The 26355-nt window shown below is 41.1% G+C and overlaps 1 protein-coding gene across 4 annotated transcripts in view; it reads right to left on the minus strand.

Annotated features, from left to right (window-relative positions):
- Nucleotides 1–417: 417 nt before the first annotated feature.
- LOC122646209 (probable inactive shikimate kinase like 2, chloroplastic) overlaps nt 418–26355 on the minus strand; it is a 76672-nt gene continuing 50734 nt past the window's right edge. For 2 of the 4 annotated variants that reach the window (XM_043839710.1, XM_043839711.1), the window contains 2 exons: nt 1954–2130; nt 418–546 (listed from right to left, as the gene is read on the minus strand). In XM_043839710.1, the coding sequence (XP_043695645.1) occupies nt 440–546; nt 1954–2130 (284 nt within the window). In that variant the 3' untranslated portion in view covers nt 418–439. Of the gene's footprint in view, nt 547–1953; nt 2140–26355 lie in introns of all 4 variants that reach the window. The other 2 variants (XM_043839708.1, XM_043839709.1) reach the window with 1 other exon arrangement.

Here is a 26355-nt window from a genome sequence, read left to right on the forward strand (position 1 = left end):
CAAGTATATATAATCAATTGAATGCACTTATCTCGTCGTACTTTATTCACCTTTTTATACATGATTTGTTTTGCATATTGGTTATTTATAGTGTTTTATGCTTCAAAATAGTATTTTGCATTTATCCTTAGCATTTCCATTTGTTTCTTGACCATTTCCATATGAATCTTGCGTCTCTCCGATACGATACGATGTCTCTTAAAATCACCCTTCCGATATGCACTTTCAAACCTTGATTTTGATTACTTCAAATGTGGTAATCAGATGGCATGCATGCTGTATGTACGATTACATCATCAGTAATGAAAACAGCAGATTTTGGGCTGGGGGAGAAAGCAAAAAAGCAAAAGAAGAGAAACCTACAAAACTCAAGTCACCAGCAATTTGTAAAAGGGTTCAACACCAAATAAAAACGTGTGCCTTGCCAGTCATTCTTGTACTATGCCTCCTGATATATATCAGCCCCACTTGATGGATCCAAACCTGGAGGGTTAATGTTTGGCCAATCACCGCGACACCCTAACCTGATATAGAGACTCTTCTTCCCTTCAGAGAATGCAGAAAATCATGGTCAAAAGAAGGAGAAGAATCCAAAGCAACAAGCAGACTCAAGCACATATACAGAAACACCCTTACTTTTATGGGAGAGGGTTCTCTAAGCAAGCAGGGTATTCTACACCCTCTCACATGAACTCTTTTAATCATTAATTCTGTCACCCTAACAAAATTAATATACTAATACATCTGAGAAGGCGTAGTGTGCGCCTTAGGCTCAGAGAGCCTTTTCCCTATTTTTATAACCACAATTCAAGGTCGAACACACAATATCATACATGTTCAATTCCTATACTTCCACAACCTGTATTCTGGACTTTGTGAGAACATGGTTTCATGCTTAGAAATTCCAAGCATTCGCCCAATTAGGTGAGGGACCTTTATCCACTGCTGTAACTGGAGTGCACAGTGGGGCCCGCTGTGCACACATGGCTGTTACTGCGCCGCACGATGCGTACAGCAGCGTTCCAGTTACAGCAGCAGATAAAAATCCTTAGGTGAGGTAGATACAATGCAGAAATTGACAGAATATGAGAATATTCAAAATCTGAGGGCGCTAAAACAAGTACTAGTATTCAAATTGGTCCATATCTGGTACACGTACAATGATAATTCATGGAGGCGAAGTACATATTAACCGCAAAGGTGTAGATCATTTTTCCAATGCAATTGGCAAGCTTCAACTGAAACCACTAATTGATCGTCTAATCATCTATTAGGCTCTCTTTGGTTGGATTTTTATTTTTATTTCAGATTGATTTCTCAAAATAAGTCAACAAAGAGTTTTTTGATCAAGAAATTAAAATTGTTTGGTTGCATCAATTGAAAATATTTCAAGAATGAGAAATCCATTTGGTAGTTCAATTTTAAGAATAGATTCTCTCTACTAATGATAGTAATAGTAATGATTATAATAATAATAACAATAATAAAAAATAATAATAGTAATAATAATAAGGGCTTTTAAGGCTATCAAATGTAATCCAAAGGCCATGATGTTTTGTCCATACGTAAACAAAACGAGATAAAGAGAGAAATCGTTAAATAGATTGAATCAATTGAAATTGAAATTGTGAAATTTCTTTGAAATTTGGTGCAAAAATCATACCAAAAAGCCTGAGAAATTAAAATAGCTCCCTAAAATTGAAATAGAAATCCAACCAAAGAGATGCTTAATGAAGCAGAAAACCTATTTTCCAGTTTCCATCCTATGAACAACTTTCAACATCCCAAAAGAGGATGATAGAAGGCAGTAAGTGGCAATCCTATTTTTAACTTTGTTTCCAACGCTACTTCTGTATGTGAGGGAACCTCGAAACTACACTTTTTTGCTTCATAAACCAGAAAAGTTCTGCTCACTAAACAGTTTAAAATGTGATAACAAAGATTTCTACGTACCTGGAAGTTTCTTATCTGATAAAATTAACATTTTTAAGGAACTCAAGGAAGCCTGAGCCACAGTCTTCGAGTAATCAGGATCCCAACCCCCAAGCTTGACAACAACATCGGCATTGGAGTATGCTTGGCTTCCATCATCGATGCTTTTCCAATCCTCCTCTTTGGCTGAATCTTCATCTGCATTGACTGATCATCATAGGATATTTTCAATCAGAAAAGTAAAGGAGAACCTCAATAAAGAGAAGACAAAATGAAACAATTGGATGGAACCTAAAAATGACTTTCTGAGCTTAGTTGGCAAGGTCTGTGGGAGCTGATACTAAAACTTGGTTCAAAGCTTTCCAAAAGTTACCAACCCTTAAAACTAAAATTGGGATGGGGGGAAAGAGGATAAAGTAATGAAGCACGTAAATGGGTGATACACCATATGGTGTTCCTACCTTATTTCGTGAAAAAATTTGCACAGATGCACAACAGTATCCATCATATCTACCGTTTTGTTCAGATATCTTAAGAAAATACAGGAAGACAGTAGTAGATTTGATGACCATCAGAACATAAATATAAGCAAGTAGTTCCCAGAAAGAAGGGGGTGGAGACTTCTATTCATCACTGTTTCTATACAAGGCCTCCAAGTACATAGGAAGACTCTGGGCGGCTACAAGGAAATGTTTTAAGTGATTCCACTTTAGTCTCCTTATAAGAAGACAAGACTATATTAAAGTGAATTCTGACTCCTCCTGACTTTTAGAGCAATTCATAAGGTTTTTACTTCAACCTCGAAAAATCCAAAAACACACAAGTAAATGGTCTTCAACTTGACGAAATACTACTTCTCTCTTCCACTGAATCCATACCCTATCTCATATTAAAGCAATAAAACCCTACTGAACTCTCAGCTGGAAAAGGCAATACCTTGATTTCCTGGTTAACAGATCTACCAGCTAGATCATTTTTCATAAAGAACAACTATATCAGTCTTCACCCACCAAAAAAAATAAAGGAAAAATGTATCAGCCTTGGACTTCCCCCCCAAGGGCTTGAGCATAGATGATTGATTACCCATACACTCACAATGTTCTAAGGAAAAAAAATATTTACATTTATCATCTAAACACCCCACCCTTTCCTTCATACTGCAACCCTGCCTGTTAACCCTATCCTTGTAATCACAGTTAATGCTGTGAACTGCACTGCCGTTTTCTGGCACAAACTCAGCCACCTCTGATCCTTAAAATTATTGTTGTTAATATGGGTACTTAAGGCACTTGCCCATTATATTGTAATTTGATGTAATGTGTTTTTTACCTTTTTCCTTTTACCTCCCTTAGCTATCTTATATTAGCATGGGGGGCAAGGATGTATCTCTTTCTAAATTAAGTGAATCAATATATGGGAGAGTTGATACTCTCCCAACATATTCCACCGAACTCTCTTTCTCTCCTCTTCCTTGTCTTCATCTTCTTCTTCTCTCTTCTTCTCTCATCTTCTTTTTATTTCCTTGCTTACCTTCATCTCCTAAATTCCAACTTGGTATCAGAGTGTTAGAGTTGTTAGAATATCTTGTATAGGGGTAGTTCTGTCACTGTCTAGTTATAAGACATGACTAAGTTGTATTTTTACTTTCTTGTCTTATTGGAAGACTTAATTAATGAAGCTAATATGTGTGTTGAGAATCACTCAACACACATAATCGATTTCTCCCATTCTCTTCTCTTCTTCTTCTTCCTCCCTCTTCTCTCCCTCTTCTTCTTGCTGTAAACTTTTTCTCTTACCAGATTCGATCTACCTTTAAGTTTTAACTTGGTATCAGAGCCAACATCTCTGGTTTGAGAGTCGGCTGAACTCAGTGATCATCTTCTCCTCTCTTTGGAACCCTATAAATGTAAAGGGGGTTCCATTAGAGGCTGTATATGTGAGGTACTATACTCCTTACAGTCTTGGGAGTGGTATTCTCTAAGTTGGAGACAGTTTAGGAGCTGCTGAGGGTGATTTGAAGCTATGGAAGAAGACTGCCAAGTTACCGCCAGCCTGTGAAGTTTCTTCTTGGTTCTCCTTCTCTTCTCCATATCTTGGCATGAGACCTATTGGAGTTGCATCGTCTAGGGGAGTTGTTTCAGACCCCAAATCACTTGTTTGTTGAAAGGGAATGCTACTTAGCTTCCAGATGTTTTGAAATCTTGGAAACAGACCCTGTTTTTCCGCCAGCCTTGGACTGTCTCAGATTCGATCCTACCTTTGGCAGCTTGGCTGGCCTTGGAACTTGTCCCATTTATGTCGTATGGGAGTGCATTTTTGAAGCCCTAAGAGCCTGCTCTTGAAGGTGGAGGATCAGAGGACTGCTACTGATTTTTCCTTGCTGCTATACAGGTATCGGCTGCTCTGTTTTTTGCCTTCTTTGAGGCTTGCTGTATTGGATGACTGAATGTGATTGAGAATGGAATGCTTTGCATCTTGATGCACTTATTGGGTGTTATGAACTAAAGGTTCTTGGCTGCTAGAAGAATTTGGTTTGAGTTATGCAATTTTTTGCTCTTTATATGCTTGCTGTTTCTTAGGCTTGGTCTCAGCCTAGTGGTTTGGTTGATTGAGTACCATTTGTGTATTGGTTTGCCTCCTTGGTTGGGTTGAGTATATTCTCCACTTGCGCAAACAACTTATCTTGATTGTTGAAGTGTTTGCATATTATGTCCACTGTGTCTGGACAAGATTCTGAGGTCAGTGGACCAATTACAGCCGGCAGCCCGAGTGGTGGTTTCTCAACCATGGCTTCCTTTGATAACCCCAACACCCAGATCTCGGTTGTGAAGTTGGACAATACCAACTATTTGGATTGGTCCCATTCTGTGAAGTTGTCCCTACGCAATAGGGGAAAGTTGGGGTACATTACTGGGTCTATCACAGCTCCTGCTACAACCGATCCAGGCTATCTCAAGTGGGAGACTGAGAACTCCACTGTGATGACTTGGCTTATATTCTCCATGAAACCTGAGATAGGTCGGAGATTTATGAGTAAGGAGACTGCAAAAGATATTTGGGACAGTGTATCCAGAGTTTTTGATAGAGTTGGAGATTCAACAAAAGTGTATCAAATTCTCCAAAAGATCATTCATATGAAACAGGGGGCTAGGAGTATATCTGAGTACTACAACTCTGTTCTTAGCTTGTGGGAGGAATATGATCACTATAACAATCTCCAGTTGTCCAATTCTGATGATCAGGCAAAGGTCTACAGGAGCCAAGAAAAGGAAAGGATCCTTATTTTGCTTGGTGGTCTCAACCCTGAATATGAGCCTCTTCGCCTGCAAATCTTAGGGAGATCTCCCTTTCCATCTCTGGATGATGTGTGCAGTTATTTGCAAAGTGAGGAAACCCGGAGGACCACTATGGATATTGTACCATCAACAGAGAGGTCTGCTCTTGTTTCTAGTTCCCACAGAGACTGGAAGAGTGGGGGGAAAGGCCAAGGGCCATCTCGTGGCGATCACCGTGAGAGATACAAATGTGTCCATTGTGGCAAGCTTGGACATACCAAGGACCGTTGCTGGGATCTTCATGGGCAGCCCCCTGGTATGCGTGGTGGTTCATCTAGTGCCCGTAGAGGCAAGCGAGGGGGAGCTAAGGCTCACTCTGTGACATCTGAGTCTGAGCCACCTGGACCGCAGCCGACTCCTGATTCAGTCTCACAGGATGATATTGCAGCCCTACGTCGGTTGATGTCTCATCTTGGAGGGTCAGCTACTGGTTCTACCTCTGGAGGGTCTACTACTTCTACCTCAGCTCTGCAGGTCTCATCTGCTACCCCTACTGTACCCACCTAGATTATTGACTCTGGAGCCTCTGATCACATGACTGGTATGTCCCAGTACTATGATTCCTATTCCATTTGCTCTAGCCGGGACAAGGTAAGGGTTGCTGATGGCTCCCTTCCCTCTGTCTCTGGTAAGGGTAATGTGTGGGTTACTCCTTCTATTTCCCTTGAGTCTGTCCTTCATGTTCCCGACTTTGCTACTAACCTATTATCAGTGAATCATCTAACCAAATCCTTATATTGTTGTGTCACTTTCTTTCCTTCTTATTGTGTTTTTCAGGATTTGGAGACAAAGAGGGTTATTGGCAGTGGGACTGAGAAAGGAGGACTCTATCTTCTTAAGCCACGGTTACCTGCTCAATCTACTGCTGCAACTTATGTTTGTGGTTGGAATGACTGTAGTACTTTAGAGTCTGCTATGCTTTGGCATCAGCGTTTGGATCATCCCTCTTTTGTTGTTATGAGGAGACAGTTACCCCACTTGTTTACTTCTTTTCCTGCATCTTATGTTTTTCAGTGTGAATCTTGTATTTTTGCTAAACATTGTCGCACATCTTATCCTTACAGTGGTAATAGATCTACTGCACCTTTTTCCCTTGTTCATACTGATGTTTGGGGGCCTTCTCCTACTACTTCTTTATCTGGATTTCGTTATTTTGTTTCCTTTGTGGACGACTATTCTCGGTCTACTTGGACTGTTTTGTTGAAACAAAACAGTAATGTTTGTGATGCTTTTAAGGATTTTTATCAACTTATCAGTACTCAGTTTGGTACTCACATCAAAATTGTTAGATCTGATAAGGGGGGTGAGTACATGTATGGGGGGCTCCAACAGTTCTTTTCTAATAATGGCATCATCCATCAACTGGCTTATGTTGATACCCCACAGCAAAATGGGGTGGCTGAACGCAAAAAACCGCCATTTGCTGGAAATCACCAGGGGTCTTCTCTTTGGTATGCACGTGCCTAAGACCTTCTGGTCTGATGCACTTCTTACCGCTGCCTTTCTTATTAATCGGATGCCAACTCCATTCCTTGGCTCCAAATCCGCCCTGGCTCTTCTTTCTCCTCAATCCTCAGTCTTTCCCTTGTCTCCACAAGTCTTTGGTTATGTTTGTTATGTACATGTCAACAAATCAGCCCGCACCAAACTTGATCCCAAAGCTCTCTAGTGCATCTTCTTGGGCTACTCTGATTCCACCAAAGGGTATAAGTGCTACCATCCTCCTTCCCGAAGGCGATTTCTCTCCAAAGATGTCACCTTCTTTGAGTCAGTTCAGGGGGAGAGTACTAGCAGTGAACAGAATGCGGATGTCATTCCCTTCCTATCTCCCTTGCCTACCTCCACTTCCCCATTCCTATTTGATATTGGAAAGTACAAAGAAGTGGATGTTGTTGATATTGATGCTAGCAGGGAAACAGAATACAAGGGTATGAGATTCAAACAAGATGGTGTATTCACAAGAGGTGAATCCTTGTTGAATGGAAAAGGGAAGCAACCATGGTATAAGCAACCCTGCCAAAATCCCTCTTTGGATCCACATCCTTAGTCTCATGCTCCTCACTCAGGTAATTCCTCTCCTTCTGAACTAGATCTTCCCATTGCTATGAGAAAGGGGAAGAGAACCTGTACTAACCCTATAGCCTAGTTTGTTTCCTATGACTCCATTTCTCCTACAGGTGTTGCTTTTTCCACTGCTCTTGAGTCTTCTTCCATTCCCAAAAATGTCACAGAGGCCTTATCCAATCCAAAATGGATGCAAGCAATGACTGAGGAAATGGTGGCTCTAGAGAAGAACAATACTTGGACACTTGTTGATCTTCCCAGGGGGAGAACTCTAGTTGGATGCAGATGGGTTTATACAATCAAGTATAGATCCGATGGTACAGTCGAAAGGTACAAAGCTCGGCTGGTTGCAAAAGGGTATAGTCAGGTGTATGGCATTGACTACCAGGAGACTTTTGCCCCTGTATAGTCAGGGTTCTTCTTTCAGTAGCAGCCAATAAAGATTGGCCAATGTACCAATTAGATGTGAAGAATGCATTTCTTCATGGAGATTTAGCAGAAGTAGTATACATGCAGCCTCCACCTGGTTTTAAGTGTCCCTCAGCTGAAGGGAAAGTGTGTTTGTTGAAGAAAGCCCTCTATGGCCTAAAGCAGTCTCCTAAGGCCTGGTTTGAGAGATTTCGACAAGCCATTCTGAAGAATGGGTATTACCAGAGTCAAGCTGACCACACCTTGTTTATCAAGAGAGGTAATGGTACAGTTACAGCCCTCATTGTCTATGTTGATGACATTGTGGTGACTGCGAGTGATGTTGCTGAGATAAATAGATTGAAGTCTTATCTGGCTAAACAGTTTGAGATCAAAAACCTTGGACTCTTGAAATACTTCTTGGGTATTGAGGTATCTAGATCAAGGAAAGGGATCAACATTTGCCAAAGGAAATTTGTCTTGGATCTTCTGAAAGAGACAGGGATGATGGGGTGCAAACCAGCTACTTCCCCCATTGATCCGAATCATAAACTTGGTGATGAATGTGGTTCTTCTCTTATAGATGCAAGCAAGTACCAAAGGTTAGTTGGGAAACTAATCTATCTCTCCTTGACTCGACCAGACATCTCTTATGCAGTTGGAGTGGTGAGTCAGTTCATGCATGCTCCCAGGAGTGGACATCTGGATGCAGTGTATCGCATCATTAGATACTTGAAATCCTGTCCAGGAAAAGGTCTTCTATTTGCCAGGCATGACCATTTGTAGATTGAAGGCTACACAGATGCTGATTGGGCTGGTTCAGTCTCTGACAGGAGATCTACTTCTGGGTATTGTACCTTTGTGGGTGGTAATCTAGTTACCTGGAGGAGTAAGAAACAACCAGTTGTTGCTCGATCCAGTGCTTAGGCTGAGTTTAGGGCCATGACCCATGGAGTATGCGAGCTCATATGGCTGAAAAGACTTCTTCAAGACTTGAGCTTTGAAACTAAAGGGCTAATAAGACTTTATTGTGACAACAAAGCTGCCATAAGCATTGCCCATAATCCGGTTCAACATGATCGAACCAAGCATATTGAGGTTGATCATCACTTCATCAAAGAGAAGCTGGACTCTGGGTGCATTTGTACCCCCTTTGTGAAGACAGGTGATCAAGTAGCAGATATCTTCACCAAGGGTCTCTCTCCTAGTCTATTTAGTACTCTATTGTGCAAGCTGGGAATGTATGACATTTATTCTCCAGCTTGAGGGGGAGTGTTAGAGTTGTTAGAATATCTTGTATAGGGGTAGTTCTGTCACTGTCTAGTTATAAGACATGACTAAATTGTATTTTTACTTTCTTGTTTTATTTCCCTTTACCTCCCTAGGGAGCCTTGTGTAATTTGGAAGACTTAATTAATGAAGCTAATATGTGTGTTGAGAATCACTCAACACACATAATCGATTTCTCCCAGTCTCTTCTCTTCTTCTTCTTCCTCCCTCTTCTTCTTGCTGTAAACTTCTTCTCTTACCAGATTCGATCTACCTTTAAGTTTTAACTCAGAGCTCTACGGTTTGAGAGTCGAATTCCATTTCTTTCTTCCCTACTTCCTCTCTTTGGAATCCTAAGGCATAAAGGATTCTAAGGAAGAGGTTTACTATGTGAATCGATTGAAGAAGTATGAGATAGGTCTTGGATAAAACCTACAAGAAGACCTCATGTGATCATATGAGTTATCTTGAAGCTCAACTCAACACCAACATCACTCTAGGGTTACCGCCAGTTTTTGGAGCTGCCTCTCTCTCTCTCTCGGCAGTTGTTGGGGCTGTGGTATGGCTCCTAGGAATCGACCAAGGGTCTAAATGAGCCTTATGGTCTCCATTGTTGAAAGGATCTGTTAGAGCACAACTCATCTCCTAGTGGACTACCAGGTACAGCCAGTATCGGTTTTTTCCTCTTTTTTGCATTTAGAATGCAATGTCTGATGTTTTTCAGTTGTGAAATGTCTTATATGGATTCTTTGAGTTGTCAGGAGATGATGTTACCCTTTGAAGGGTTTGTTTCAGTGGAGTTTCTTCAAATTTGGTGCTTGTTTCCCTTTGCTTCTTTTTTTTTTTTTTGGGGGGGAGCCTGTGTATTTGGGTTGGGTGTGTACCAGGGGTGTCAATTGGTCGGGCCTAATCGGACGTCCCCACTTTACGACCTTGCACCGTGACCAACCTATGTATGTAATCAGGCCTCATATGCTAGTTATGGTCCCGTTTATAAACGGTCGATCGGGTACCGATCCTTAATCAGACTACCAATAATCGGGCTAAACGGGCCTTCGATCACACCTTAAACGGTCTAATTACACGTTTATCTCTAAACGGGGCAAAAACAGGCTTTAAACGTGTCGGGCTAAATGGACTATAAACAGGCCATAAACGGGCTGTAAACATGTCGGGCTGGGTTAGGCTATTAGTCGATTGGTCTCGGTCAGGCGACCGTTGGGCTGGACCCTTGCACTAGGAATGACCAACTGTTATTCGGGCCGGGCTCAAGCCCGACACGTTTACTAAACGGGCCAGGCCAGTCTCAGGTTTTCTCGATCGGGCCTACTGGTGCGGGCCTGAAATTGACACCCCTAGTATGTGTACTCCTCACTTGGTTTGGATATTTTTCCCATATTGTTGAGTGTATCCCTACACTATGTCTGGGGTCAGTGGATCTATAGAGGTCTTCGGTAGTGCTTCGGCTGATTCCCAACTCACTCAGCTAGCATTTGAGAATCCCAACACCAAGATCTCCATTGTGAAGTTGGATAACACCAACTACTTGGACTGGGCTCATTCTGTGAAGCTTTCCCTCCAGAGTAGGGAGAAACTTGGATTATTACTGCCATCATTCCATCTCCAGCTTCTAGTTTTCCTACATATCAGAAATGGGAGACCGAAAACTCCACTGGAATGACTTGGCTGATCTTCTCTATAAAGCCTGAGATTGGGAGAAGGTTTATGAGAAAGGAAACTGCCAAGGATATTAGGATAGTGTTTCCAAGACTTTTGATAGGGTGGGTAACTCTGCAAAGCTTTACCAACTTCTCAAGAAAATTATCAACATGGGACAGGGTGATAGGACAATTTCTGAGTACTATAATACTATTGTTGGCCTGTGGGAAGAGTATGACCACTATAGGGACATTCAACTGACCAATCCAAAGGATGAAGCTAAGGTACACCATACTCTTGAGAACAAGCGTGTCCTCATTCTGCTTGGTGGCCTGAACCCTAACTATGAACCAATCCGGATACAAATCTTAGGCCGGTCTCCTCTTCCCTCTTTAGATGAGGTCTATAACTACTTGCAAAGTGAGGAGTCCCGGTGAGAGGTCATGGAACCAGTATCATCCCTTGAGCGGTTTGGTCTTACTTCTAGTTCTCACAGAGATTGGTGTGGTAGTGATAGAGGCCTAGGGCCTACCCGTGGAGACGACAGAGATAGACTTCGATCCGATCACTATGGGAAACCTGGACACACTAGAGAGAGGTGTTGGGTACTTCATGATTGTCCCCTTGGAATGCGTGGTGGTTCCACTGGTATGCGTGGCAGCAGGAGAGGGGGAGCTCGAGCACATACTGTGATGGCTGAGCCTAACCTAATGGCGTATCCATCTGGCCCGCCTCCGATCAGAGTTCCCTTACTAGGGATGACATTGCAGCATTTCGCAGGGTTATGTCTTAGTTGGGCAACTCTTCTTTTACATTAACAATGTCATACACTTCGACTTCTGCCTTGCAGGCTCTACATCGGCCCCTTCCACTGCTCCTTGGGTCATTGACTCTGGTGCCACCGATCAAATGACTGGTATATCTCAGTGTTATGATTCTTACTCTATTTGTTTTGGTCGCGATAAGGTTAGGGTCGTATATGGCTCCCTATCCTCCATTTCCGGTAAGGGCAGTGTACATGTTACCTCTTTTATTTCTCTGGACTCTGTCCTTCATGTTCCTAATTTTGCCACTAATCTTTTCTCTGTTAGCCATCTTACCAAATCCTTGAATTATTGTGTCCACTGTTCCTTTTCATATTGTGCATTCTGATGTTTGGGGACCGACCCTCTCCCACTACTTCTTTATTTGGTTACCTTTATTTTGTTTCCTTCGTTGATGACTATTCTCGGTCCATTTGGATTTTTTTAGTAAACATAAGAGTGATGTATATGATGCTTCAAAAACTTCTATCAACTGATTTGTACTCAGTTTGATTCTAGAATTAAAATTGTTCGTTCTAATAAAGGGGGGGAGGAATACATGTATGGTTCACTCCAAAGCTTTTTATTGATAATGGCATTATCCATAGCTGGCTTGTGTTGACACACCCCAACAAAATGAGGTAGTTGGGCAGAAAAATCGCCACTTGTTGAAAGTCACTAGGAGTCTACTATTTGGCATGCATGTCCCTAAGACCTTTTGGTTGTTGCTGCCTTCCTCATCAATTGCATGCCCACTAAACTCCTTGGTTCCAAATCCCCTTTGAGACGTTGTCTCCTTAGGTTTCTGCCGTCTCTCTTCCCCCACCAAAGTTTTTGGCTGTGTCTGTTATGTCCATGTCCACAAATTTGCTTGGACTAAACTTGATCCCAACAACAACAGCGACAAACTCAGCCTTACCAACTTAATGGGGTTAGCTACATGGATCCAAATAAAGAAAAGTAGGTAAATTACGGTCTAATCAAACAAAGGAGAATGAAGAGAAGGAAAAGAGGGATGTGAAAAAAAAAAAGAATGAAAGTAAGAGAAAAGAGGCACAACCCAGCAAGTCAGGAGAATCTCAGCTAAATGAGATCTACTACATGGATCCTTGCCCTCCAATAGGCTCTATCCGAGGTCATACTTGGTACAAGACCTAGACTATGCATGTCCTTTCTCACAACTTCTCCTATGGTCATTTTAGGCCCACCCCTAGCTCTTTTAATTCCTTCAATCGAAATCATATCACTCCTCCTTACTGGGGCGTCCATAGACCTCCATTGAACATGACCATACCACCTCAAACGCTCTCTCGGAGCTTGTCGTTGATCGGGGCAACTCCCAAGTCAGCTCTAATACATTCATTCCTTAATTTATCCTTCCTAGTTTTTTCATACATCCATCTTAGCATCTTCATCTCTGCTACACATATCTTCTCAATATGACACTTCTTAACTGCCTCTGTCTCATATATCATAGCCGATCATACCACAGTCCTATAGAACTTCCCTTTAAGATTTAAAGGAATACGTCGGTCACACAACACTCCGGATGCACCTCTCCACTTCAACCATCCCACTTTAATTCTCTGCGAAACATCATCTTCTATGTCCCCTTCTTTATTTATGATGGACCCCAGATATCTAAAATAGTCACTTTGTGGTATCTCCCTTTCCTCAATTTGCACCATGTCAGTATCCGTCGTAGTGTTACTAAAATTACACATCATAAACTTCGTCTTCGTTCTACTAATTTTAAAGCCTCTTGTTTCCAAGGTTGATCTCCATAGCTCTAGCTTAACGTTAATCCCTGCTCTTGTCTCATCCACCAAAACTATATCATCGGCGAAGAGCATACACCATGGGACCTCGTCTTGAATGCTCTTGGTTAGGTCGTCTATGATAAGTGCAAAAAAATAAGGGCTTAAGGCTGAACCCTGATGTAACCCAATCATGATTGGGAATTCCTTGCCTTGACCTCCCACAGATCTCACACTAGTCACTACGCCTTCATACATATCTTTAATTAAATCCACATATTTACTCGACACCCCTCTCTTCACTAGAACATGTCGGATTAAATCTTTAGGGACTTGGTCATAGGTTTTTTCCAGGTCAATAAAGGCCATATGGAGATCCTTCTTGGTATCCCTATATCTTTCCATGAGCCTCCTCAATAGGTAAATAACTTTTGTCGTGAATCTACTTGAAATAAAACCAAATTGGTTCTCCAAGATTTGAGTTTCTCTTCTCAATCAGGCTTCAATAACCTTCTCCCAAAGTTTTAAAGTGTGACTAATTAGCTTCATAGTACTTCATAGTTATTGATAGCTGGTTGCTAAATATCAGCCTCAATGCCTTAGGTACTCCTCTACCAAAGGCTACAAGTGCTATCCTCCTTTTTCTCACAGGCGGCTTCTCTCCAAAGATGCCACCTTTTGTGAATCTATCCCTTTCTTTACTTCCCATCAGCTTCTTCTTCAAGGGAAGAATAAAGGGAGTGAAAAGGCCACTAATGTCACCCCCGTTTTTCCTCCCTTACCCATCTCTCCATTTATGCTTTGATATTGGGAAACACAAAGAGGTAGATGTTGTTGATATTTGTAATCATTCAAGTGTTGGTTCTGGTAATGAAAAGGAGTTAATTGTGTACAAAAGGAAGGGAAAGAAGACCTGCCAAGAGTCTTCTTTGGATCCACATCCTGAGATCCACCTTCCTCAGTCAGGTAAACATTCCTTCCCTTCTTTCTGACTTAGACCTTCCCATTGGTATTCGAAAGGGAAAGAGAACTTGTACTAATCCCATAGCTTGGTTTGTTTCCTATGATGTTATCTCTCCTACAGGTATTGACTTCACCGCTGCTCTTTCCTCCATTTTCCATCCCCAAGAATGTCACTGAGGCCATGTCTGACCCAAAGTGGAAGCAAGCAATTTTTGAGGAAATTATGGCGCTTGAGAAGAACTGTACTTGGAAACTGGTTTATCTTCCTAGGGGAAGAATTCCAGTTGGATGTAGATGGGTTTATACAATAAAGAACAGATCAGATGGTACTGTTGAGAGATATAAGGCCAGGTTGGCGGCCAAAGGGTACAGTCAGGTGTACTCCCCCCCGGCTTCAACTTTCCTTCAGCTGAAGGGAAAGTGTCTCCTAAAAAAGGCACTTTATGGTCTCAAACAGTCTCCCAAGGCTTGGTTTGAGAGGTTTAAACAGGCTATTTTGAAGAATGGGTATTCTCAGAGCCAAGCTGACCACATGTTATTTACCCGGTGAGGTAATGACACATCACACCCTCATTGTCTATGTGGATGACATTGTGGTGACTAATGATAGGGTTGAGATAATGAGACTGAAATCCTATTTGGCCCAATAGTTTGAGATTTAAGACTTTGGACCTTTGAAGTATTTCTTGGGAATTAAAGTGTCAAGATCTAAGAAGGGAATAAACATATGCCAAAGGAAGTTTGTGCTAGACTTATTGAAAGAGACAGGAATATTGGGTTACAAACCAACAAACTCTCCTATTGAACAAAATCACAAGCTTGGAGAAGACTGTGGCTCACCCCCTATTGATGCAGGGAAATACCAAAGATTAGTAGGGAAGTTGATCTACTGTTCTTTGACTCACCCAGACATCACCTATGCAGTTAGGGTGGTGAGCCAATTTATACATGCTCCCAAGAGTGGGCACTTGGATGTTGTATACCGCATCCTCAAATACTTGAAGTCCACCGCAGGGAAAGGACTATTGTATGCCAGGCATAACCATTTAAGAATACAGGGCTACACTGATGCTGATTGGGCTGGTTCAGTTTTAGACAGACGATCTACGTCAGGCTATTGTACATTTGTGGGTGGTAACTTGGTCACATGGAGGAGCTAAAAATAACCTGCGGTGACCAGATCTAGTGTAGAGGCAGAGTTTAAGGCTATGGCTCATGGAATTTGTGAACTCCTATGGTTGAAGAGGCTGGTTCAAGAGTTGGGGTTCGATACTGAAACATGTATGAGACTTTATTGTTATAATAAGGCTGCTATAAGTATAGCCCACTACCCTGTGCAACATGACAGGATAAAGCATATTGAGGTGGATAGACACTTCAATTAAAGAGAAGATTTACTCCGACCACATATGCACTTCTTTTGTAAAAACTGGCGATCAATTAGCAGACCACTTCACCAAAGGCCTTATTCCTCATTTGTTCAGTACCCTTCTATGCAAGATGGGAATGTATGACATTTATTCTCCAGCTTGAGGGGGAGTGTTAGAGTTAATAAGGGTACTTTAGGCACTTGCCCATTATATTAGGATGGGGGGCAAGGATGTAGTTTCTATTTCTAAGTTAAGCGAATCAATATATGGGAGAGTTGAGAATACTCTCCCAACATCTTCCACCGAACTCTCTTTCTCTCCTCTTCCTTGTCTTTATCTTCTTCGCCTTCTCTCTTCTTCTCTTATCTTCTTCTTTCTTCCTTGCTTACCTTCATCTCCTAAATTCCAACTGTTACCCCATCTAATGGGGATTGAATAGATCAATCTGCAGGTGATGGGTGCACTTAAGAGATGGGAGGAAGAGTTTCCAATCTAGAAGCTAGATTTGGATAAGATCTGGTCTCAAATCTAATGGACAAATTTTAAGAGAATAAATACTAGATCTCAATAATTAATTTCCAACATAAAGATCAGAATTTAAATAATCCCAAATAACTGAAATCGTGGAAGAAGTTCAGAGAAGAGAAAGGGGTGGTCAATGGGAATTGAAGAGATAAAATTTAATATTATCTTTTTCTAGAAGGTTTATGTTGTAATATGGGATATAAGGGTAGAATTGTCCTAGGTGTTTTATATTGCGTTACCCTAGGGGTATTTCTGTCCTTGTATTCTCAGTAAATTTATTATAAATAGACATCTGACTGTGTCTAATTGACACAAGTCACAATTCCCAAAGTTATCATGGTATTAAAGCGGGAATCGACTTAGGTTTTCCCACCGCTGCCACCATCTCTCTTTCTCTCCTCCTTTCTCTTTTTTCCTTTCCCTAACACCACCACCACCTACCGCCGCCTCTCTCTCTTTCTCGACTCTCGTCGCAACCACCTACTGCCGCCATCACCTCTCTCTTGCGACCCCCTCTCTCTTAGTTTCTCTTCTAGCACCACCGAGAGGCAGGGAGTCGTGTCTCCTTTGTTCTGCCACCCCTCGGTGGTGTTGTTCTCATCACCAAGGGCCTTTTTTCCCTCCTTTTTTGATTCCAGCCTCTATCCATGATCTAAATAGGCAGCAATCTTTTTTGCAAACCCTTTTCTTAGATCTATTGATGATCTGATTTTTTTCCCTATTTTTTCTGATCTGTGGTTGATTTTCGCCCTTTGCTACGATGGGAGACTCTACTTCCTCTGCCACGTCTACTTTGGAGATGCCAGTCCGTGGTCCTCACGATGGTTTTCCCACTTTCCCTGCTTGTGTCGTTCGACTAGATGGCACCAACTATTTGATGTGGTCCAAATCCTGTTATCTCAACATCGATTCTCACGGATTTGTGGGCTATCTCACTGGTGCAAAAGAGAAGCCTCTCACTGCAGGTCCTGAACAAGACAAATGGAGTTCTTCCGACTCCCTTGTGATGTCTTATTTACTCTCTAGCATGACGCCACAACTTGCTCGTGGTTATTTGTTGCTTGACACTACTGCAAAAATTTGGAAGGCCGCTCAGGAAGCTTACTCTCAGGTAGGGAATGATGCCCAGGTCTATGAATAGAGGAAGAAACTTCATGAGACAAAGCAGAAACACCTCAGCCTCTCCCATTATTATTCTGAGTTGCGAAGCCTATGGCAGGAGTTAGACTTCTATAACGTTTTTCAGGCTTCTACACCCGAAGATGTGACCAAGTTCAAAAAAAGGGAGGATAAATTCAGGGTGTATGATTTTCTAGCTGGGGTGAATGTAGAGTACGATCAACTCCGTGCCCAGGTTCTTAGCCAAGATCCCTTTCCCACTTTGGAGCAAGCATATTCACTAATCCAACTGGAGGATAGTCAACGCAATGCCATGATGCCCCCTTCTTCCTAGGAGAGATTGGCTCTTGTATCTGCTTCCCCTACACCACCTAAAGGTAACTCTTCTCGCCCCAGTGATCGTTCTAAAAAAGACCCTATTAAATGTAATTACTGTGGCAAGGAGAAGCATACCAAGGATTTTTGTTGGAAGTTTCATGGGCGCCCTACCACTCCTGGCACTAAGGGCCGTGATCGTGGGAAACCAGCTGCTCACATTTCTGAAACCGTGGTACCCGAACCACCTATTGGTGCTGCTCCTCCTCCCATTGGGCCTCCCGCCAATGCTCCAGATGAATTGACTAAGCTGCTGTGCCATTTGGTTACGAAGCTGGACTCCAATGCCAGTTCTGCCTCTGCTTCTACTTCTGCTTTGGCTTCTTCTGACAACCCAGGTATTTCTTTTGCTGGTTTATGTCACTCTACCATTTCCAATTGTTGGATCCTTGATTCTAGTGCCTCCAACCATATGACTGGTAAGGCCAATTTTTTCTCTATGTATTCCCTATGTTCTAGTAAGGTTAAAGTTCGCATTGCTGATGGTTCTCTTTCCTCCATTTCTGGGAAGGGCACCATCACTTGTTCTCCTACCATGTCTTTGCATTCTGTTTTACATGTCCCGAATTTTGCTACAAATCTCCTCTCCATTAGTCTTCTCACATCTGATCTTAATTGCAAAGTAATTTTTTTCCCCTCCCATTGTCCGTTTCAGGATCTGGTAACGGGAGAAACGATTGGATCTGGTAAAGCTGATGGAGGTCTTTATTCTCTTGATGTCGCTTCTTCTTCTCTTCAACATGCTCATCCCACTGTTGTTGAGTCGCCTGGTTCTCCTGAGTTGTTGCTTTGGCATCGCCGTTTAGGCCACCCTCCTATGGGCACTTTAGTTAAAACTTTTCCAAATTTATTTTCCAGTTGTAAACTGAAAGATATTTTTTGTGATGCTTGTGTTTTAGCCAGTCAAATTCGTTCTTCATATTCTCCTTTAAATTCTAGAAGTACTTCACCTTTTATGTTAATTCATTTTGATGAGTGGGGGGCCCTACCCGTTGCTCTTCTCTTTCTGGGTATAAATGGTTTGTGTCTTTTATTAATTGCTACACCCGTTGCACTTGGATTTATTTGATGCATCATAAAAATGAGGTTTTTTCCTGTTTTAAAAATTTTCATTCTTTTGTTCAAACTCAGTATGATGCCCAAAAAAAACTCTCCATAGTGATAATGGAAGAGAATATTTTGATGGGGCATTCCAGGCATATCTTGCATCCCATGGTATTTTACATCAAACCAGTTGTGTTGACACTCCGGCTCAGAATGGGGTGGTTGAACGTAAAAACCATCTCCTCTTGGAGGTTGCCCGTGCCCTTCTCTTTGAAATGAATGTCCCTTCACATTTTTGGGGTAAAGCTGTTATGACTGCTGCATATTTAATTAACCACATGCCAACCCGTGTCCTTGATTTTAAATCACCCATTTAGGTTCTTCAAGGTTCCACCACCTTTATTATTCCGCCCAAAGTTTTTAGCTGTGTGTGCTATATTTGAAACCACCACCACCCCAGTAAATTAGAACCGCGAGGCTTTAAGTGTATTTTTGTGGGTTATTCTCCTACCCAAAAGAGCTACCGATGATACCATCCCCCTACCTGTAGGATGTTTGTCACCATGGATGTTATTTTTAATGAAGCTGTTTCGTTTTATGATTTGGCAGCTCGTCAAAGGGGTGAGCTGGATAGTGCCGATATGTCTGATATGCCTGTATCATCTCTTCCCACATCTTTGGTTCAGGGGGAGTCTTTGGCTCAGGGGGAATCTTCCATTCCATAGGAAACTCCACCTACTGTTATTCCACCACCTATTATTCAAACTTACAACCGCCAACGCTCTCGTCGTGAGTTGCAACCTGACACCACTCCAGCTGCTCCAGATCCAACGGCTACTCCTGCACCAGATTCATCACCTCCATGTAATATTTCTGATCCATCACCGCTTCCCATTATTTCAAATCCTTCCTTAGACTTACCCATTGCACATCTCAAAGGTATTAGAACTTGTACACAACACCCTATTTCTCCGGTTGTGTCGTATGAGTCTCTTTCCCCGTGCATTTGTGACTTCCTTATCCTCTGTTTCTATTCCTAAGAACTGGTAGGTGTGACACCCACCTCTAAACTGAGCCTATTTGAACTTGTGTGATTTCAGGTTCTGGTTCACACCATGTATGCCTCAATGTTGTGGGCTTTATCGGCTAAGGATTCGAACTAATCTTCCAGTTCCCCAATGATGGATTCCGAAGAATCGGCTGATGTAGCTATTTTGGAACTTGGGGAAACGGACGGGACCTCGCTTATACTTTTTGCATGCGATAAATGTTGGGTGGAGCAGATGCAAGACCTGTCAATCTATTAGGCCGGACCATAGGTAAGAACCCATTATTAATGATTATATAAAACTAATGTATTATTTGTATAATATAGGCTGAAGTGTAATTTTCTCTTGTGGGACCCACATATCTAGGTTGAGCTGCCTGCATACCATCACGGCACTCTCATTTATGTCGCAGGATATCACTTCCGGGACTTAATTATAAGTCCTTCATGGGTTAATTATCATTTAAACACTTAGAAGAATCAGGTTTTACAAACTAATTCTAATATGGCCAAACCAAACAGACCTCAGTAGCCTTACCTATATAAGGAAGACTTAGCCTTAGAATTCATTTCTAACTTAAACCAGAATTTGATTTTGCTCTGGAGAAGAAGAGAAAAGAGGGAAAACTTGGAGAACTAACTATTAGAGAGAGAAGGTCTGGGAAAATCTGGCCGGCTGAGATTGCTGCTTATCTCTGCTATTGAATACCTCAGGTAGGCTGTTAAACCCTTACTAATCTGCCCATTTCTTCTTCTCCCTTGAAATTCTGCTGAGTTCATAACTCAGTTCACCCAAAAGCCTAGAAATTAGGGCAATTTGATGTAAACCCCTCAAACCCAACATGCATTTGGGTAGATTCATCGTAATTGAAGTTCCCTTCTACTTCCCTAAGCCAATTTGGGCTTTGGGGTCTATGCATGGCCTTCTTCCTCTCTTTTTTGGTTTCAGCTGGGTTTAGAACCCAATCAAACCCAAAACTTAGAAATTAGGCAAAATAGTGTAGAATATCCAAACCATACATGCATTTGGGTTGATTTGACCCAAATACTATGTTCTTTACTCCCTTGAAGCCTTTTCATAATTGTGGTACCGTGCATGTCAAGATCCATGAAAATAAACCCCAAACCCCTATTCTGTTTTGACTGCTGGATTCAGAGTCTGTGACCCCTGCAGTCGACCGGCTGGCCTGGCGTCTGAATCCGGTGCTCCCTGCTGTCCCTGTTTTGTTCCCAAATGGTTAGGGCTTTTGCTTAGGTTTATCTCATGACCTAATTCATGTTGTGTACTGATAATTTAGGCTGTGTATCTTCTGTTGGTGAGGTTAAAGTGTGAGTTGGAACTCTCTTGTGGCTAGGCTGTTTCTTCAACTCAAGGTAAGGGATTTTGACCTTAATTTGTGAAGTGTTTCTTACTGTCTTTGCTTTTATGCTTGCTGCATCTGTTCATACACCATGTTAGTTGTTAAGATTCATATATGTTTATATTCTTTTCTTTTGCAGTAGATGTATGCATGATGTTAGGATGCATTTCATACTGCATTTGCATATTATTATTATGTTCTAGGATTGTTATAAATGAGATGTTGATGGAACTGATTTACTATCTTCTCAGTTCTTACTGCTGTAACATATGACATCATGTTAGAATGCATATGGCTAGGTTATCATAAATCCTATGCTAGGACCCTTGCCAACAGGGGTGAGGTGTTAGATAACCCGTGGCAGGTCTGAAGGGTAAATTCCAGAATGCCATTCACTGTCCCAGGTCTGAAGGGTACATACCAGAATGGGAACAAACAGTAGGGTTAGCATTGAGGGTCTACCGGGGTCTGATGTGTACATTCCGGAACTGGCGGGTCTTCACCGTAGTAGAGTGATATTCTCGGGTGACCGATGTTTGGTTTGCGTTTCCGGGACCAAGGATATCATACCTACTACAGTAGCATTTATACCTCATGAGACTTAGAACTGTTGCTAGATGCATACTTAGCTTTAAGACCATGCATCATGGACTATTTGCATCTGTTTGCATGTTTTCCCTTGCTGAGCTCAGTGGAGCTCATCCCTCCGTATACCTTTATTTTAGACATGGCAGCTGGCGTGATGTTGATGGATGTGGAGTTGGATGGGCACAAAGATGTACGTGATGTTGATAGCTGTACTTATTGGCTACTGCTTGAAGATGCTGGATGATGGGTTATGTTTTGATCAACCTATGATATTTCTTTTTTAAAAGTTAATCTTGTTGGATATTATGTATTTACATAAGAATGATTGTAAAGCTTAGATCAACAGTATGGTTAAGTAAATACTAATGTTATAATTCAGTATTCTGCTACTGAAGTTCATTAGTATTTTGTTCTTCCGCTGCATTCTCTAATTTCCATATAGATCATTATGACTTTTAACTGTGAGGTAGGCCACTGAACTGAGATCCTAGTGGTTTTGGGAATGTCTGTGGACATTCGGTCACATAACCCGGGCAAGTTTGGGTGGGATGTGACAACTTGGTCTCAGAGCAAAGTTCTCTAAACCTCCCTCACAATTAGCAGCATCTCGGGTTTACCGATCTATAAGTAAACCTCTTTTAGGATTAAAAGCTTTAAAGGAAATAAAAGACATTAGGTAATAGAGACAGACTAGAGCACTGCTTAGAGCAGTGATTAAGCCGATAAAAGTAATAAGTTAATTATAACTATTAAATTACATAATCATGCCGACGAAATTACAGTTGTAATTACAAAGAGAACGGAATATACAAGAACTTAAACTTAAACATAAATTTACAAGTCCCAAGGTAAATAAGAAAAGTTGCATCATGGTTTCATTGACTTGGTGCTGGTGGTGCTACTGGTGTTGAAGAGGTAGAAAGTCCAGCAAGATCAATAGGAATGGTAGGCTGCACCTCAGTCTCCTCCTCACCCTGTGAACTGCTGTCCTTATTGCTTCTTCCTTGGTTTCCCGCAGACACCTCATTAACAACAGGTACAACTCCTGGAGATCTGTTTAGTAATCCTCATCATTAGAGGCAACAACACTTCTCATTCTCATCCTGATTTCAGTGGTTCGGCCAATAGGAATATCATTCAATCCCTTGGCTTCCTCCCTACCAAACTCAACATCAAAATAAGAAAATTCAGTAGACAATAACCTACCATAAGACAAGATTCCATCCTCAAGATAGTCTACATGGATAGTCATTGTTCTCATAAGAACATGGGGTAAGCAGATCCGTACCTGACATAAACTCCAAGGTCAGGTAGGCAACCAAGATTGAGATTTGTGTGCAATGTCCACCCTTGGGCACAATATTGTGCTGTACTATCCTTGAATTCATTCTTGTGGTTGGACCATAATTTGTTTCCTCCATCTCTCTCTCTCTCTCTCTCTCTCTCTCCCTCTCTCTCCCTATAATCCATCTATCAGCGTAGCAAAGACCATATCATACACCTGGGGACTCAGAAAGTCCAAGGATTTTGTCCTTGGAGGGCAATATCTTCTTTCACCTTCATTGGAGACTCTAAGAATCTTCGCTAATTCCGTTGTAGTGAATGTTGTGTCTCTCCCTGTGACTTGGGAGGTGATTTAAAACTCTACACCTTCATCACCTTCATTGCCTAGGTGTTCAGCTCTCAAATTTCAATAGAAAGCCCGAACTAACCTAGAGTAGCATGTAAGGATTGGGCAAACAATAGGATACCATCCAAAGTATTAAATTCTGGGACGAATCCGAAAAGTATCCCACTCTATAGAATTAATTATTTGGCCATGTTCAATCTTCTTATTCTCATACTATGGCCAACTCCTCTCATCTCAATTAATCGGAACTAAAACTGATCATGTTCTGATTCGGGATCGGGAACTCCTCTTCCCCTACCACCACGACCTCCCCCACGACCCCTTGCTGCAGCCATGTTTGATAGAATTCTGTATATATATATATATACATATATATAAAAAAAAAATATGTATATATGTGTGTTTGATAAATGTGGAATGCTATAACCCCTATATACATGAAATTCTGCTAGGAAATAGGTATTTCGTGCTAAGTCTTCTTCCATTCTATTACTATGAGATGAATGAGAGGCTGACCATTGGCATATGATGAAAGACCTAGGAGTATAATATAGCTTAGGAATGCCTTAAGTTTTACAACAAAAAAAAAAAAGGGAAAGGAGAACAGGATCCTCTAATAAAAGAGTGCAAACATTAAGAAAAAGGGAAGAAAACTTTAGAAGAGATGAGTAAACAAAAGTAAACTTGCGACATTTTACAGAACCTAAGTTGGATGAATGAAAAGAGTTAGATCTTGTAAGACTTGGAGTTTAGATCCCTTACTTGTTGATTTGATGAGATGATCTTGTCTTAAAATGTCTCCAAGTGTGTTAGGAAGTCCTAAAGAAAGTTTTGAGAGAGCTTGAGAACGTAGAGAGAAGGAGCCAAAATTTAGAAGTGTTAAAAGGACTCACTTGTGGCCTTTAAAAGGGGGCTGTTGTGATGCTGTACGGACGATTGTACCCTCCCCAAGTGTCCATCCGGTGGGCCAAAACTGCAGGGGTGTTTGTGTAAATTTTCTGTTTTAAATTTTTTTTTGGGGTTTTGTGGGGCCTTCTATGAGTGTGGGGCCCACACTATATATATATAAAAAAAAGAAAAAAACAAAATAATAATAATGCAGCATACCAACCCAAATTCCTTCTCTTAGGATTCGAAATGACAATGCAACACATCATCGCAACTCTTTGATGAGTTGGCAATTGTCAAGTGTCACAATGGGCTACACTTCAAGGCGAATCAAAGAGTATAACTACAATGATAAAGTTGTTTTACCAAATTCTTGTAAAAAAAATAAAAAAATAAAAAATAATAATAATAAATAATAAATAAAATAAAATCCATGAGAAAGAGAAAGGAGGAGAGAAGAATAATGCTAGTATGCTACATTGCCTAGATTAAGTAAATAAAAGAAAAAGGGTAAGAAAAAGCTAGACAAATGGGGACTCATCCCACAACTAATGCAAGGGGTTTAGTAAAGATAAAAACATATATAGACTTTAACAAAGATCAAATGGGATTGCCAAGTAAAGCACAATAAAATCTTTAATAGAAACCATACGGAACTAACCTAATTTCATGGAAAGTGCATTGGAATTAGACCAAAGAAAGTACAACACTATAGGTGACTGAATCCCCTATGAAAGCAACCCAAGAAGCCATAGGAGATGTGTGGAAGCGAATAAATAACATTTGATATCATTAGGCTAGGCTTACCTAAGGCCTAGGATCCATTAAAACCCTAATCAAATTTGAAGTAACCTAAATTATTAGAAGGAGAACTTCCTAGATAAGAAGAAATTTCACATAAGAAAGCTTATGAACAATCTAAGAATTGAAAGGTATAAGAAAATTTAGGGATTTCATAATGAAAGACCTAGGAATGCTAGTATAGGCATCCTATCAAACACCTTGTAGGCATTAGAATAACAAGCTCTTCCTAAAATTGTTGAATTCCTTCACTTTAAACATAATGCAATCAAGCCAAGAACAGCTGAGAACAGAAAGAAGTTAGGACTGAAGGATGTGATAAAACTTTGCTCAACAATAGGATGAGTGGAGTAATGGGTCACCGAATGTCCCCTCCGTTATTGGAAGCGAACAGAAGGGATCCCATCAATATTCCAATTCATCCTAAAGTTGAGTTAGGTATTGCAGAACCAGAAGTGAAAGTCTTCATAAGGAAAGCCTTGTAAGCAAGAGTTGTACAGACTTATACCCTACAACCCAAATCTCTTAGATATAGATAAAAGTATAATGATCGAATTATATGAATATGTCATGAACAGAATAGAATAAAATAGAGGAAGAACAGAAATGAACACCAAAGAATAGGAGGAATAAAAAAAAAGTATAATAAAAATACTTTTGGGACTTCTAGGTTTAGATCCTTACTTTGTCGATATGGTGAGTGAATCTTGTAATGGATTGTTCCCAACTTGCCTTTGATGCTCTAGGACCCCCCCTCTTGAATATTCTAGAGTGTTTAGAGAAAGAATAGGAAAGTTTAGAAATGAGAATAATGTGTTTGGACAGTTTAAAATACTGTCAAACCCGAAACTGGTTAATCGGAGCCATCGGCCAGTAGATCGTACAGCACCCAAAACAAGAAGCAACTTAAGAGTGTAAGTCATGATGCAGTTGAAGTAACCTCAACTGTTCGGATTATCTACTGTGTCAAATTTCGAGGACGAAATTTTTATAAGGTGTGGAGAGTGTGACATCCACCTCTAAACTAAGCCTATTTGAACTTGTGTGATTTCAGATTCTGGTTTACACCATGTATGCCTCAATGTTGTGGGCTTTATCGGTTAAGGATTCGAACTAATCTTCCAGTTCCCCAATGATGGATTCCGAAGAGTCGACTGATGTAGCTATTTTGAAACTTGGGGAAACGGACGGGACCTCGCATATACGTTTTGCATGCTATAAATGTTGGGTAGAGTAGATGTAAAACCTGTCAATCTATTAGACCGGACCATAGGTAAGAACCCGTTAGTAATGATTATATAAAACTAATGTATTATTTGCATAATATAGGCTGAAGTGTAATTTTCTCTTGTAGGACCCACCCACATATGTAGTGTGGGTTAAGCTGCCCGCATACCATCATGGCGCTCTCATTTA

Source organism: Telopea speciosissima, chromosome 11, assembly GCF_018873765.1.
Source record: "Telopea speciosissima isolate NSW1024214 ecotype Mountain lineage chromosome 11, Tspe_v1, whole genome shotgun sequence".
NCBI lineage: Eukaryota > Viridiplantae > Streptophyta > Magnoliopsida > Proteales > Proteaceae > Telopea > Telopea speciosissima.